Source organism: Monodelphis domestica, chromosome 4, assembly GCF_027887165.1.
Source record: "Monodelphis domestica isolate mMonDom1 chromosome 4, mMonDom1.pri, whole genome shotgun sequence".
NCBI lineage: Eukaryota > Metazoa > Chordata > Mammalia > Didelphimorphia > Didelphidae > Monodelphis > Monodelphis domestica.
The window spans coordinates 34607690-34623271 of record NC_077230.1 but is presented as its reverse complement, the minus strand read 5'-3'; the positions used below and the strand labels follow the sequence as shown (position 1 = coordinate 34623271).

Here is a 15582-nt window from a genome sequence, read left to right as displayed (position 1 = left end):
AAAACTAATCAGGATAGGACGAGAGATTTACATGAGATTAGAGACAGGGATAGGTTTGGGAACTGAGATGGGGACATGGATGGGAATGGGAAGAGGGAAAGAGATAGGCATGTAGATAGGAATGAGGTTAGGGATAGAATCCAAAGCTTAAAAGCTCTCCCAGCTAAGAATTGTGTTTTTCAAGGCAAGGTGACACCTTCACTGCCATTTAGGTGCAGGAAGCTGCCAAAAGCAGTAAGATGTTACTGACCTGGTGAGCTTCAGACATCCAGGATGGACATCAGGGGGACCACTTCAATACATATCACTTCCTAACACTACAAAATGAAGCTTCTCTTCCTGCATAGTTCTGTATATACAGGGGGAAAGACAGTTTCTGCTTCTAGGAGGATTGTAATTTAGTAAAATGGACTTCAAGAGATGTTCAAAAACAAAGTCAGTGGAAATACCATAATAGCTGAGAAGTTACAGTGACAAGCCCTTTTGCAAACTAGAAGAATGTTAGGGCAGGTCTGATGAGTAAGTAACCTGGCCTTAGATAGAGGTATAGATATCGACACATACACACATACACATATATAAATAAATGTGTGCATGCATTTATGTGCATATATATGTATATACAGACACACAGATTTACATGTGTATAGAAAAAAGGAAAAATGATATTAACTACTAAGAGCTTCTTCCATGTCTGGTCTTCTGGTCCTCAGCTAAGCTCTGGGTATATAAGATTTATATGACTACAAAGATATAGATATAGATATATGCATATATATATAATAAAAATTTATGTCATGGTACTCTGGGAATTAAGTATGGAACCCTCTGGTGTCAGAGTATGGAAGGTACTGGGTTTAGACTTTATCCAATAACAACAGGAAAGCCTTGATAATATGTGACCGAGACACTGGGTTTAATCCTCAAATACAAAAAGAATTTACTGATGTGATAGATGGCAGAACCAGTCTAACTAATCTTTGTGAAATCATTTGCAAATGGCGCTTGCTATCCATTCCATCCATTCTACCACTGAGACCCCAGGACTTCTGAAGCATTCCATCTTGTGCTTCAGCTGAACCTTATTTTAAATGTTGTACTTTCCACTTAGAGTATCGAGTAAGAGTGTCTCAAGATCAGGAAATGTTTCATTTTTTCTATTTATAACTCCAGAGCTTAGCAGCATTTTGCACACATCCAGAGGTACTTCAATTAGTAGTTACAATGATAGCATAAAAGTAGGGGAAATTGATTGTAAAGCCTATATTCTAGCAGACTTCAGAGGCATATTCACAGAGAAAATAATAATAAAAAAGCCTGGTGGGCCTTCTTCACTTCAGAAGGAAGAAAGTTACTGATTCACATCTTAAGACCTAAGAGTAGTTAATAGCTGCAAGGGAGTAAGGGAAGCAAGGAAGAAGGATACCCCAGCCAATGATCCTTTCTCTTGATCAAGTAGACACAATTCATGGATTAGTAGTAGTAGTAGGCTGGGGTTCCCAAATGATTTCCATACTGGATTTTCTAAAGAGTCATAAGTAGAACTAGGCAGAGAGTAGTGATATGGGAGTTTTGGTCTATTCACCTTTCATGAAGCAGTCCTCTTAGGCCAAGAAGAGTTTTAGTAAGATTGAAAAGTTTTGTTTGGACTGATCAAAAGAATGGATGAATGAAATAGGAAGCATTTATTTCATGCATTATTATGGGCACCATTCTCACTGACTGCTTTGCTTTCCACCACTTTTATCACTGTGAACACAACTAACATTCAATAAAACTTGATTAATGGGGAGGAACTGTGCTGTCTTACCTGCTCAAAGATAGCTTGGATGTCTTTTCTACATCCCTGATCTTCTTCTATTAATATTTTCAGTACCCCAATAACAAATTTCAGGTCACTGTGGACGAAAAGGTAGCAGTTTCATACAACTGGAAATCAAACTATCTTGGAATTAAAGAGATTTAGACTCAAGTTCTAGTTCTGGAACCTAGTTGTATGTTTCCACTAATTAGTTGTATTAACTTGGGCAAATCACTTAGCCTTTCTGACTTTCCATTTACTACACTGATCAAATGTAAACCTTAAACCATGAGGCATCTTCCAATTAAATGACAATCAAAAAAAGTTAAAAGCCAAGGAAACAAATGCACTTTTTTCAAGGGGGTAATCAATCCTAAATGGTCCAAAATCACTAGTAACTCGAGAAATGTAAATTTAAGCAGTTCTAAGCTTTTACTTCATATCAGATTGACAAAGATGATTACAACTAAAATGACAATTATTGGGGTATGAGAAAAAAGAGTATTCATGGTCGTGGAACTTTAGGTTGTTCTAGATATTCAAGAAAGTAATTTGGTCCTAGGCCTCATTAAAATGTCATTAAACTTTGACCAATATCCCAAAGACATTAAAAAATGCAAATGAAAAGATAGGACCCAAAGATACCAAAACAATTATTGGAGACTTCTTTTCTTATTCTGCAGAGGCAAGGAACTGGGGACTAATAGGATGTTTTGTTTTGTTTTGTTTTTACTGGGAAATGGCTGAACAAATTATGCACAAAAAGAAATAATTTCCAGAATGGAACTAGTGTAACCTGGCCAGATTTCTATGAACTGATACAAAGAGAACAGAGCCAAACTATTATGAACCAGAAAAAAAAAATTATCATATTTGCATGAAGAAATTTGACACTATCATGAGGGTTTTTTCATATTCACACCATGAAGAAATACAAATCTGAAAGATTTAAGAACTCTGATAATCAGACACAATCCCAGAGTAAACTCTAATTATTTATTGATCAATCACAATTTTAGAGGATATAAAATGAGCAATGCTACAAATTACAATACAAATACAAATGAACATCACCAAGAAATCTCTATATTTCTGGTAGAATTAGATTAAACTGCAGATTATAATTTATTATGCATGTACATAAGTTCTTTTTGGCTTCCTGCTTTATACTTTAGGTAGGAACATCTATTTGGTTCTCTACCTTTTAGTTCAACATTTAAAAAAATATATAATGTATACATATATATTTTAAATACCATTCCAGAATTCTCCTAGATATCTAAAGTAATTTCTGAAAACCTCTTAAAATTGCAATTGAAATTCTTAGCTCATTAAATTCTCTAAATGTAGTATACAAGTTGTAACCAGTTTTGATGAAGTCCATCCATCAATATCTATGTGACAAATGCAGCAAACACCTCCTAATGAATTATGATTTTGCCACAGAAAAAGGTGTATATGGGCTTTCATAATGATATTCTTCAGTACAGTCAGAGGGGAAAGGTACAAATACAAAAATCAATATAATAGAATATATCTAATAGGCAAAAACATTAGCTTGAAATGATTCAGTATATCAGAAAGATATTGATTAGATTAACATATGAACCTTAAAAAATTAACTCTTATCACAAGCAATCAGCAAATAAAATAAGCATAACAAAGACATAGGCAGGGACGTCAAAAATCCTTTTCTCCAATTCCAATAGACTTCTTTTACTCTTATGGAGGGTAATAAATTAAAAGTAGTTAGGAAACAATAAACCTCCAGATCTCTTTTAATGTTCATTCCCCTCCCCACTATTTATTAACTATTTGCACTTCATTTGTCAGAACTCTGAAATTTCTGATAGAAGCAATGGGCAGGAATCTCTACTCTGTGTTTTGAGAATATTTAAGAATATCAAAACTTTTGACATGGGCACTATACCCCCAGAAACTCTGGCAAACTATTATGGACAGAGAGACGCACCTCCAGGCTACACCTAGATCCTATCAGGATACATCTCAAGATATCTGTTTGTTAAGGAATCTTTATGCCTCCAGGCAGACCCAAGTCAGATGACCACCTCATTGACCCCACCAAATGCCTGAGTGATTATTAACACTCTAAGTCATGTCCACACCATGACATAGCATCTGTTGTAAAGAGTATAAAATCCCCAGAACTGATGTCGTCTGGGGAGACAGCTTTTCCATCCATGCTGTCCTCATGGGGAGCAGCCTTTCTATTCATGCTGTCCTCCCAAGGAACTGCTCCCCATCTTGCTGCTCCACCTTGCTATCCTCCTGGCCATTCTCAACATTACCTCCTAAACTAATAAATTTCTCTTTTTGTTTTTAAGCTAAGTTTTGGAGTCTTGCGTTCTTGCCAAAGGTATCCTTCCTGAACCCCAGGGGTACACAGCTGAACCCCATAACACTTTGTCAGAATATTTCAGTTTGGTCTCTAATTTAAGCAGTCTAGCCTGCTGCATATTCTTGAGAAGCAAACAAAATGGGAAATATGCAGTGTAAATACAAACTGCTAGTAAAAAAAAAAAAGAACTAGTATGCACTAGTTAGAGGTCAAGCAATTCGAACTGTTCTGTGAGAGTTCCTAGCATGCTTTGTAAAAGCATTTTTCCTCCAAAAAAAAAAAATGAAGGGAAGACTGAATGGATTTTATTTAAAGAGAAAACTCAAAGAAGGGCAAAATTTCAAGGGAGAGCAATAGCATATTTTCATATGAAAGAAAGATTAGTCCTCAATGTTTTGGGTAGGAGGGAGAAAAATAAAATCTAAAGTCCATTGATTTGGGTTAATGTGCACTCAAAAAAAATAAAAAACAAACCAGCAGAGTGGTCCCCCTTCCTGTGAAAAAAATCCTGAGTTGCAAGCCTGGTGCCAAGGGTCAGTTTAAGAAATTCAGTTTATAAACTAGAAGGGGGTGGGGCTGAATAGCATGGTGTCACTTTTCCTCACTGAAAAATGGCTAGCACAGGCTCAAAAACCCACCTGGAGTGGGGAAAAGTCTGGCCAAAAATTGGGGAATCTCACCCTCTGTGCAGACACTTGAATCAGAAATAGCAGTGGGAGACTGCAGCTGAGCACTCTTCCCAAGAGCATGCAGGGGGAGGAGAAACCACTCCCAAGCTCTGGTGTTTGCTGGCAGCAGCAGTAGTGGGAGGAGAGCTGGTTCAAGCAGATGGTGGGGAAAGCAGGTGGGCAGGCAGAAAAGCATGCTTGAAAAAATTTATCTATTCTATCTTAAAAAATATTTGAGAATTCTCTTTGTGGTAAACCAAAATGTAAAGATTAAAATTAATATTCTATAACTTTTATTTTAAAAGTTTTATTAATTAATAACTAAAAGAACTACTGATACCCAGGACCAGTCATGAAAGAAGAGAGCGATTGGGAGGAGCTACAGAACTTATAAACAGTTATGTGAATTGACTCAAATGTGCACAAAGGGAAAAGTATTCTGGGTAATGTAGTAGGGTTTCAAGATTTTCTAACTATACACATGAGTATTCCCTATTTCAATGAAATCATAAATCTAGCCTATATCTCTACTTACTCAAATATTATTTAATGAGCTCTAAAGATAAAATAAAAACACACAACTCCAAAATTATGCCACATGATTCTCTCAATCATTGTAACAGAAGTAATCACAGCTCTCTTGAATTGTGATTTTTCTCATATTAGAGGTTCAAGAAAGGCCTAAACTTGCATTTAGAACAAATGTGAATAATGAATTTTGCACTATGTCTGCCTGTCTATCTGCCTGTCTTCTCATATAAATGTCATGATAATGGAGATGGAACATGCTCAGAGCTGTCCCAGCCCTGTGACAGGAGGAGGTATGTGTATGTGGGGTGTTATCGCATCTCCTCCTTTGATTCTCCAGGGCAGTGATGGCAAAACTTTTAGAGAGCAAGTGACCAAATTGAAACCCTCATGATGCATGTAAGAACACCTGACTTTACTCCAGATAGGGGAGGGAGGAAATGTTCCCATTTGACTGCTAGGCTGAGGGGCAGGTGATATAAGAATTGTCCTTGTGCACATGGAGAGGGGAAGGGAGCAGCCCCTCCAGCACACCTGCTATAGGTTCACCAAAAAGGCTCTAGGATAGTGATGGCAAACCTTTTAGATCCTTTTAGAGACCATGCCACCCAGCAACCAAGTGTCCTCTGCCCTTACTCAGACAGGGGAGGGAGAAAGAGAGGAGAGTAGCCTGAGTACTCCACTCAGGAAAGGGAGTGAGTACTGAGGGTTAAGAATGCACAGTGGAGAGGCGGGAAGGGAGCAGTCTCCCTACCCCAAGTTCTTCTACCTTTCTAGTAATTAACTCTGCCATGGAAGGTATATGTGAGTCCACAGAGAGGTCTCTCTGTGCCATTTTTGGCACATGTGCCAGAGGTTTACCATCATGACTCTAGGGCATGTGGCAAATAATTCTCTCCTGAACAGAAGGAGGATGGGCTGTCCTCCCCACTCTAAGAGTCTGGCAGCTTTTTCCATGTGGACACAAGATCTTTAGGGCACAATTCAGCAACCTTGAACCTCTAACTGCCTGTCCTACATAAATGATCCAACATCAGTCTTGAGGTTATTGTGTTCTACATAAAATCGACATTATGAATTTCAGAGGTTCAGAGAGCCTGAGTTGAATTCAGACCCTGTGTTTATTAAGCCTATGTTTTATGAAGAGGAAATACATAGCTGTCTCACAGAGTAGATCAAGTACTTTTGCACTTCCTTATTTGACCAAATTTTTCTGTTCAAAATTTTCCTTGCAGCTACTGGGTAGAGGCAAAAAGAAGCAAAGACTGAGATAAATGCCGGATCTTTCTTTCAAGAGGTCTGGTCTTCCCAAGACTAAAGTAGTCATTACATGCTTAGGTCGAAAACAGGAAAGTCCTTAATGGAATGGGAGACGACACAGCATCATCCCAATCCTCTGAACCCCAGTATCTTGTGAAAAGGGAATTCTTTACTGTCTATCCTGAGTTAACACTATTAAGTACCCCTATTTAGTACCCTCACTAGATGGAAAAAGAGGATTAACTCTCCTTTGTCTCCTTTTAAATTGAACCAACAAAAGATTAAACACCATACTTAGTAGTAGATGAGAATCTAGCAAGGTGCTTAGAGAATTCACACCTCAGTAAGCCAGGAATCTGTGAATCTTTTTGATGAGAATTTAACCTTCAGAAGGTGAAAAGTTGATCCTACCCAAACTGCCCAATGGGCAGTGGTAGACAATTAGGAAACTGTGACTGACCCCTGAGAAGAGGGGAGGGGACAAGAAGTCACCATTAAAAGCAAACCCTGAACTTCTTTAGGGCAGATTGATTGTCTTTGAGAAGATAGTCTGAAGAGATTGTCTTCTGGAGATAGTCTTAGATAGTCTTCAAGGGAGCTTTGCTGGAGACTTGCTTGGATCATGGGTTTGGAACTACGCTTCTAATTGGACTCTGACTCTAGGATTATTCCCTTGGGTGAGTAAAAGGCTGATCCCTCTCCTAGATTTTGGAGAGACTAACTTCCATCTTGGAGGAGGCTGCAAGGTTCCTGGTTAAGAGCTAATTAATCTCTTTCTGGATTAAGCAGAACCAGAGAAAAGTATTTAGATTGATAGTATAGATAACTTCTCCATCCCCCTTACATTTCTCTTCTTTATTGTTTCCTCTCTATTTGTAAATAAATTCTGACTCAACTTGGAATACGTCCTGGCAATCACATAATTTCATATAATCATCGTCCAACCACTAATTTTAAACTTTACAATCCTTTGTCACTGTTATACTTCTTTGGGAAATTCCTATCCCTATTTAATATCACAGGCACACAGCTGAGTTATATTTTACTGTTCTCTCTAGGTAATCCAACTCAAAATGTGAATATTAGTGGCAGCAAGGATAGGTAGGTGGCACACTGGATGTGTCAAGCCTAGAGTAAGGAAAGTCTCATCTTTTAAAAAATTAAAATTCAGTCATCAAATCAAATACTTATTAACTGTGTAACACTAGGCAAGTCACTTAATCATGTTTGCCTCAGTTTCCTCACCTGTTAAATGAGCTAAAGAAGGAAATAGCAAACCACTCTAGTATTTTTGCCAAGAAAACTCCGAAGAATGTCCTAGGAAGAATTATACAACTGAACAACAATATGACAATAGGTTGTGACTCCAGGAAACTTCACTGTCTTAACTTTGCATCTATCATGGAGTGACCATAGTTATTTGAAAAAATTCATCCTTCTATATGTTCAATAATTCTAGAAAGCAATGAGTGCAAAAAACTCTGAATTTTTCACTAAAACGGTGTCAGTATTTAAGAAGTTCTGGAGAGATACAATCAGAATTGGACATTATCACTAGATGTATGAAGAGTCTAAAATATATTGTGCATTTGAAGAAACCTAGGGAGTTTCATGCTTGATTCCACACTTTTAGTAACCTAAGGAACAATCATCATGCTTAGGAGACTCTAGCCTTTTTATGCTATTTATTTTCCACATGAATTTACATAATAGGGAGTCAGTGAAACACTCTAAAATAACATTTTTAAATCTATTCTTCTGCCTAATATTTTTTGCTTATCCATTGCTCTCTCTAGACCTTTTTTGTCTTAATTCACAAAAAATATATTCTCATGAACAGCTAATTGGATGAGTAGATAGAGAGATCCTGGAGATGGGAGGTCCTGTACTCAAATCTGTCCTCAGGTACTTCTTTGCTATGTGACCCTGGCCTGGTCATTTGACCCCAATGCCTAGCTCTTACCGCTCTTATGCTTTGGAACTGACACTTAGCTTCAATTATAGGACAGAAGGTAAAGTTTAAAAAAACATTCTTTTTGTTTTTGTTTTTATCTGTTCTATTTGCTTTACATCAAAGTTTATCAAGATGTCTCCAGATTTCTTCTATTCCTGATATTTACTTATTTTAATGCATTATATTATTTCATTCTATATATTTATAAGCCAGAAATGGAGGCCATTCCTCATCAGGAAAATATTATCCAAAAAACCCACTGAATATAAACATTTTTTTAATTGAGTATCCAATTTGGAAATCTTCCCAGTAAATGGAATTTAGAGGCAAAACCATATAGTTATTTTATTATTAATCTTTCACTAAGTTTTGTCTAAAAAAACCACTGGTTTACATACACAATAAAAGCTTATATATATATATACCTATATATATATATATATATATATATATATATACACATATATATATATATACCTGGCCATCCAGAACCATGGTACTCTTGGACTTCTACAAATACTTGCTTGTCCTCTCACAATAGTGATATCTCCAATTTTTTCCTTTAAATGGAGAAAATGTTTAGAAAGTGTAATTACAATATAGGCCTAAAGCTAAGAAATCTCAAGAACATGCTTAAAATACACAAACAAAATCCACTCTCCTAATGTGCTAATGTTTAAAGATTTCATAATTGGATAGGAAAGAGGTTTTAAGGAGGCAGTAGTAAATACTTTTATACTTTTTGCAAAATGAAATATATACCAATATACCCATATACACACTTTGAAAGATTAAATATATTCTTTGATCTTTCTTCCAAGGACATTATCATTATTAGAGGAAGGATGGTCATTTCAAAATTATAGTAAAACATTTTAAAGAGTCTGCCAAAACATCTAGCTAAATAGCACAGAATAAAAAGCAAGAGCCTGCTTCTGCATCAGCATAACAACATGAGCAACTTATTCAATCATAATTTCGTAAGCATCTAAAAAATGCAAGCCCGTGTGTTGTCTTGGGGATATAAAGATAAAACATTCCTTCACCTCCAGGGGCTTACAGATTGGTAGACCAGCATTTTGGGGAAAGCCTTAGAGATAGGATCCAGAAAGACATAAAAAAAAAAAAACATTGTTGGTCAGAGATTGTTGTGAAAAGGAATCTTAGTGGAAATGTTAAAAACAAGAATAATAAAAGAGGTCTAAAATTAACAGGTCCTCAAACTAAACCTTCAAAATTAATAAAATTATTCAAGATTACTTGACAATAATTAAGAGTTCATAAAATATTCTACATAAGGAAGTCCCAGAAGATAATTAACTCAGCAATCCAGGGGTTCAAAAACCCAAAAACAAAAATGAGAGAAGAAGGATTCTGTATTCTGGAAGGCCTGAGAAAAACTGGAAATCATGTGATACAAATGAAAGTTTGAATACAAAAGGGTATATAATTTACCATAATGAATTCAAGTTGCATATACAACCTTAATATCAACCAATATCCATATAGCATTCAAAATTAGAAAAACAACAGGAATAAGACCTCTTAGACCTATATTTGTGAGGTATATTGATGGTAAAAAACGAGGGGGTTAGTGATCATTATAAAAGAAAAAATAGAAAATTTGCACTACTAAGAAAGGTTTAACATGAAAAAAATCAATGCAACTAGAATAGAAGAGAAAATCCAAAGTCATCAAAGGCAGGAAATCAAGGGAATATGGATACACTCACATATTCTTTGTCTGAATACAAAGTGTCTGTTAATTTGGGAAGACCTGAACAAATGCTGTGATATATTATATAATGAGATATTATTAATTTTTGAAATTAACAATAAGAATTCTATGAGACATTAAAAAACCCCACATTAAATAATGTAAAGTAAGCAGAAACAGAAGGCTCTTTAATACTAAGGTAAATTAAAGCAGCATTAAAAGATTGCCATCCTCTGACTAATTGTAATGGAAAATCTTAGTCTGGGACAAAAGCTAGAGATATAAAAATATACATACACATACACACAAATATATCTCCTTTGTTCAGAAAGGAGCAAAAACTATCAGATTCAGTTGCTGTATTTATTGTTCAGTTTTGCTTAATTCTTTCTCTATACTACAAATGATAATTCAGTGGTGAAGGTTGGAGTGCATCAGAGAAGATTAGAATGTAAATCTCAGAGACATTGATAAAATTGCATAAAAGAGCAACAATAAAAAAGTATGTAATAAATTAAGATGAAGTTACTCAAGAGTAGGAAAGGAAATTTTTTAAAGAACAAAATTTTTATTTTAATATTGTTATGATAAAAAAGAAAGAATTTTGCGTTTCTGCATTTTTTTATTTGGTTCACATAATACCTGTACTATGAGCGAATCCATAAAATATTTCTTCCTTTCCTCTGACAACTCAAGGAGTTCGATAAGTTCTGACTTGACTTCAGGTGGTTCGCGGCCAATTTCAATCCTAGGTACAAAATATCCACATTTAATTTATGTACTTTGGATTAAGACATAGCCATGCAAAAAACAGAATGGGGAAATTCAGCTAAGCTTTCATTCTTACAAAAACAAAACAAAACAAAACAAAACAACCTCCTCAGGTTCAAGGAGCATCATTTGCCAAGAAAATAAAAATTCATTAACTAAAAATAAATGCAAATGAAAATCAAGGGTTTGCTTGAGATGTGATAGAGTATTCAGAAAGGAAGGTGCAAATGGGTCCTAAAATATCTTGTGAACTGCTGAACAGAAAAAAAGAGGGTCATTTCCTAGCAAAAGAAGACAAAAAGAGAAATTATTTAAACATGTTAATTAGGCTTTCTTTCTCCCCAATTTTTCTGTTTGAACACATTGCTTAGGAAATTTCCAAGTCAAAAACAATGATCTAGCAATCTATGCATCTTAAAAGAAATATGGGAAAATTTACTTACTGGAAAGGAGAATCGTCCATTTTTTTAAAAGTAGAGACGATTTCTGCTTCATCCAATCCAATTAGATTGATGTCACCTATTTTAATAATCTGGTCAAATACACGGATACTGAAAAATAGAATTGCATAGTAATTAAAATTACATTGAAGATATTTATGACCTAAAAGTCCAATGCATGTGTATGATTAGAAGATGTGGTACTACCATTACTATAATGGTTGCCACTTACAAATTTTTCAGTCACCACTTCTCTACAAATTAATCAGAAGACTTAGAGGGCTGGTGTGTCTCAATAATTTCATTACCTTGCAGCCTGTCTGGGGATTCTTCCCTGGATTTTTTTTAAGTGGGCTTCAAAGATGATTAGTGTTCATAACTGGGTCTGTACTCCAAGCCTTTCCAGCTGGCTAAGTCTCAATAATGAAATGAGATTGAAAAAGGAAGGGACTTTGGCAGATCTTGGAAAACACAGTGAGGAGGATCCAAGAGAAATCATCCACAAACACAGATGCCCTCCTCCAAACAATTATCAGAGTATTATTTCAATTTTAATATTCTTCAGAAAGTCAATAGGATCTGCAGAAACTAAAACAAATGATTCTTCTGAGGTATCAGACAATGCCCCACTGACTGAAGACTGAGTAAGGAGAGGATAATTCAGAAGGAAACTTCTAGTTGATACTTTTATTGTAGAGACCTTGGGTGATAATAAACAGATACATGCCATCATTGAAACTTAGGAAAAGAAAACAACTTTGGGAGGTTAAGAGGAGAAAATTTCCACCATTTATCTGGGATATTCAGGATGGGCAGCTAATGAAATCAATTCTGTTACAATCTAGGAAGCAAGAAAAAATTCTAAAACCATCTGGGCTAAGTGAGTTGGGGATGAAGAAGTAATGAGCCTCAGGCTTAGAAACAGAATGCCTGATGGCGTTTTTTTGCTTTCAGTTCTATGTAACAGAATGTCATCTCAGGAAGAATTCCATTTTAAAGTCCAAAATTACATCATGAGCAAGGACATAGAGGGTACCATTTGACCTCAGTTACATAGTAATTTCTTACAAGGTTAAATTTATGATTTGGCAACCTATTAGCATTTCTTATTTTTTTCCTTTCTCAAGGATTAACTTTGGGCAGTTTATAGAAATATTTTAAATGTATATTCCTACATTCCTATATCTAGGAAGCCCTCTCTCAATTCAGGAATTATTTTATTGTATAGTCAAATTTCAATAATCTCTGAAGATAGTTGCCAGTGTCTCATGGATACCATTTTTTCTAATACAACCAAAGTATCCCCCACACCCAGATTTTCTCACATTTATTTATTATAGATCTTTTCTGCACAGAATAGTAACTTGTTTGTTGCCTAGTCAATTCAATTTTTCATTTCTCCAAATCAAGAACTATTTTCCCACTTTTTTATATCCCTTCATGGAGAGCACAGGTTCTGGAATGGTATAGATTTATAAATACTTGTTAATTTGACCTGATTTGGAAATAGCTGGGCACATGTTTACAATGGGCTCATTATGGCAATTATTAAAGACCTTCTCAATGATCAAGAATAAAGTCACGGTTTACAGACCAAGTTGGAGTGGAATTATAGAATCTTTGTTTCCAAGCCAATTCCATTTCCTTACTAGCTTGGTCATGACAATATTTTTAAAGTTGATATTTCTGTATTTTTCAGAGATTTTATTTGTGTAGTCACTTTCCATGTTTACAATATTAACCCTTTTTAGAATGAAGTTAAATCCTCCCTACAAAGTCAATTCTTATAAAATTACAAAACCAAACTCACCATCCAAGTTTGTGAACTGCACCTCCTTCAATAATTTCAGTTATAAAAACCCCTGGTTCCTTTCCATCCTCATCTGCTGGATCAAAGAAGATACAAGTACAAAGCCCCAGTTCGTTGTCACCTATAAATACAAAAATAATAATAGTAATAATAATGAAAGCCTAAAACATCTGAAGCAACAGTAAGAATAAAATTTCCTCCCAGTACAGTTGGCCTGGTCAGTCTAGCTTTGCACTGGAATTATAAGCCATCCACCTATACTTTACCGGTATCTTTTCCTTAATAATTAGCAATATATATCTGACTCTGTTACAGTCTCCCCTAGACCAATGATTTTGCTGAACTTTCTACCTTTCAGCATATAAGCACATTAAGACATTTTTAATAATTAAATTTTTTTCTAAGGACATATAAAATCTATTTTAACTTCCAAATTCTTTCCTACTCACCCTGGTCTCCAACCTCATTAAAAAGGTAAGCAATTTGATAAAGATTATACATATGCAGTCATGTAAAACATATTTCCTTCCTTATTCATCATGTTGAGAAATAAAACATACCAGGTAAAAAGGAAAATAAAGTAAAATAAATATGTTTTGCTCTGCATTTAGATTCCATCACCTTTTCCACTGTAAGTGGATAACATTTTTCAGTTCTTCAGAACTGTCTTTCAATCTTTGTATTTCTGGGCATAGCAAAGTCATTTACAATTGATCATTGCATAGCATTGCTGTTCATGCACCCAGTGTTCTGCTTCTGCTCCCTTCATTATGCATCAGTTCATATAAGTCTTCCAGGTTTTTTGAAAGCATCTTAATCATCATTTCATGTCACAATAATATTATTACAATCATATACCACAAAATTTTCAGCCATTTCACAATTGAATGTTATCCCTGAAATTTTAAGTTCTTCAACACGAAAAAGAACTGCCATGAATTATTTTGTACATATAGGGACATTTTCTTTTCATTTTTTAAAAATTTATAATCTCTTTGGGATACTGTCTTAGTCGTGATATTGCCAAGTCAAAGAATATGCACAATTGCATAGCTCCTTGAGCATATATCCACAATGTTCTCTAGAATAGATGAATCAGTTCACAATTCCACGATCTGTACATTAGTGTCTCAAATATTCCCCCATCACCTCCAACATTTTTCATTTTCCTTTCCTGTCTCGTTAAGAAAATTTGATAGGCATGAAAAGGTAAGTAAGAGTTGTTTAAATTTGTATTCTTCATAGTGATTTAGTGCTTTTTTATGTGGCTAGAGACAGTTTTTATTTCTTCATCTGAAAACTGATTATTCATATAATTTTAGGATCTATGAATTGGGGAACAACCTGTATTCTTTATAAAGTTGATCCAGTGCTCTATATCTTTGAGAAATGAGGCCTTAATCAGATCTTTAAATTTTTTCCCATTTTTCTTCTTTCTCTCTGGTTTTGTGTGGAAAACTTTTAAAGGTAATGAATATGATCCATTGCACCTCCTATCATGTTCTCTGTCCTTTATTTGATAATTCTTTTCCCCCTAATTTAAATTTGGCATTACCCTGAATGCATAAATCAAATGCCACTTTGACCTTATCTTGATACATGATGTGCCGCATTGGTCTACATCTAGTTTCTGGCAAAATGCTTTCTGGTTTTCCCAGCAGTTTTTGACCCAGTGAGTTCTTGACCCTAAAATATGGATTTTTGCATGTAAGAAACACAACATTACTAAAGTCATTTCTACTGTGCATATTGTGTGTACCTACTCTATTCCACGGATTCACTACTCTTTCTTCATCAATAATAGATTAGTTTGAAGATAAGTACTTTATAATAATACACTTTGATATCTGGTATGGTTAGATCATCTTCCATCATATTATTTTTCACTAAACAAGGTCAAGATTATCAATGGAAATAGTGAAAAATAATATGATGGAAGATGATCTAACCATACCAGATATCAAAGTGTATTATAAAAATTGTTATTGGAATTTGTTAAATTTGAATGAAATGTTATTGAAAAAAACATGCATTTTTTTCTCTCTTCCAAGATCACAGAACCCCAAAGTTTATTTATGGATCATTTGTGGGTTCACATATTCACAATAAAAGACAACTTATATAAAATGTCGTCTCAAAGCATTTCCAATTTTCCCAGCAGTTTTAAAAAATAATTCCTAATTCTAGCACAGTCTAAGGACTTTGAGTTTATCAAAGGTACATTTTACAAGGCCCTTTTTTATTCAGCATTTTCTACACCTAATCTGTTCCTCT

At 35.0% G+C, this 15582-nt stretch overlaps 1 protein-coding gene across 1 annotated transcript in view; it reads right to left on the bottom strand.

Annotated features, from left to right (window-relative positions):
• The window catches only part of LOC100014474 (uncharacterized), a 46239-nt gene extending 30876 nt beyond the window's left edge, over positions 1 to 15363 (bottom strand). Inside the window, exons 1-5 of the mRNA XM_056793275.1 lie at positions 13309 to 15363; positions 11502 to 11609; positions 10930 to 11035; positions 9048 to 9130; positions 1811 to 1898 (exon numbers count right to left, since the gene is read on the bottom strand). Coding sequence (XP_056649253.1) covers positions 1811 to 1898; positions 9048 to 9130; positions 10930 to 11035; positions 11502 to 11521 — 297 coding nt within the window. The 5' untranslated portion in view covers positions 11522 to 11609; positions 13309 to 15363. The remainder of the gene's footprint in view (positions 1 to 1810; positions 1899 to 9047; positions 9131 to 10929; positions 11036 to 11501; positions 11610 to 13308) is intronic.
• Between the last annotated feature and the right edge of the window lie 219 nt (positions 15364 to 15582).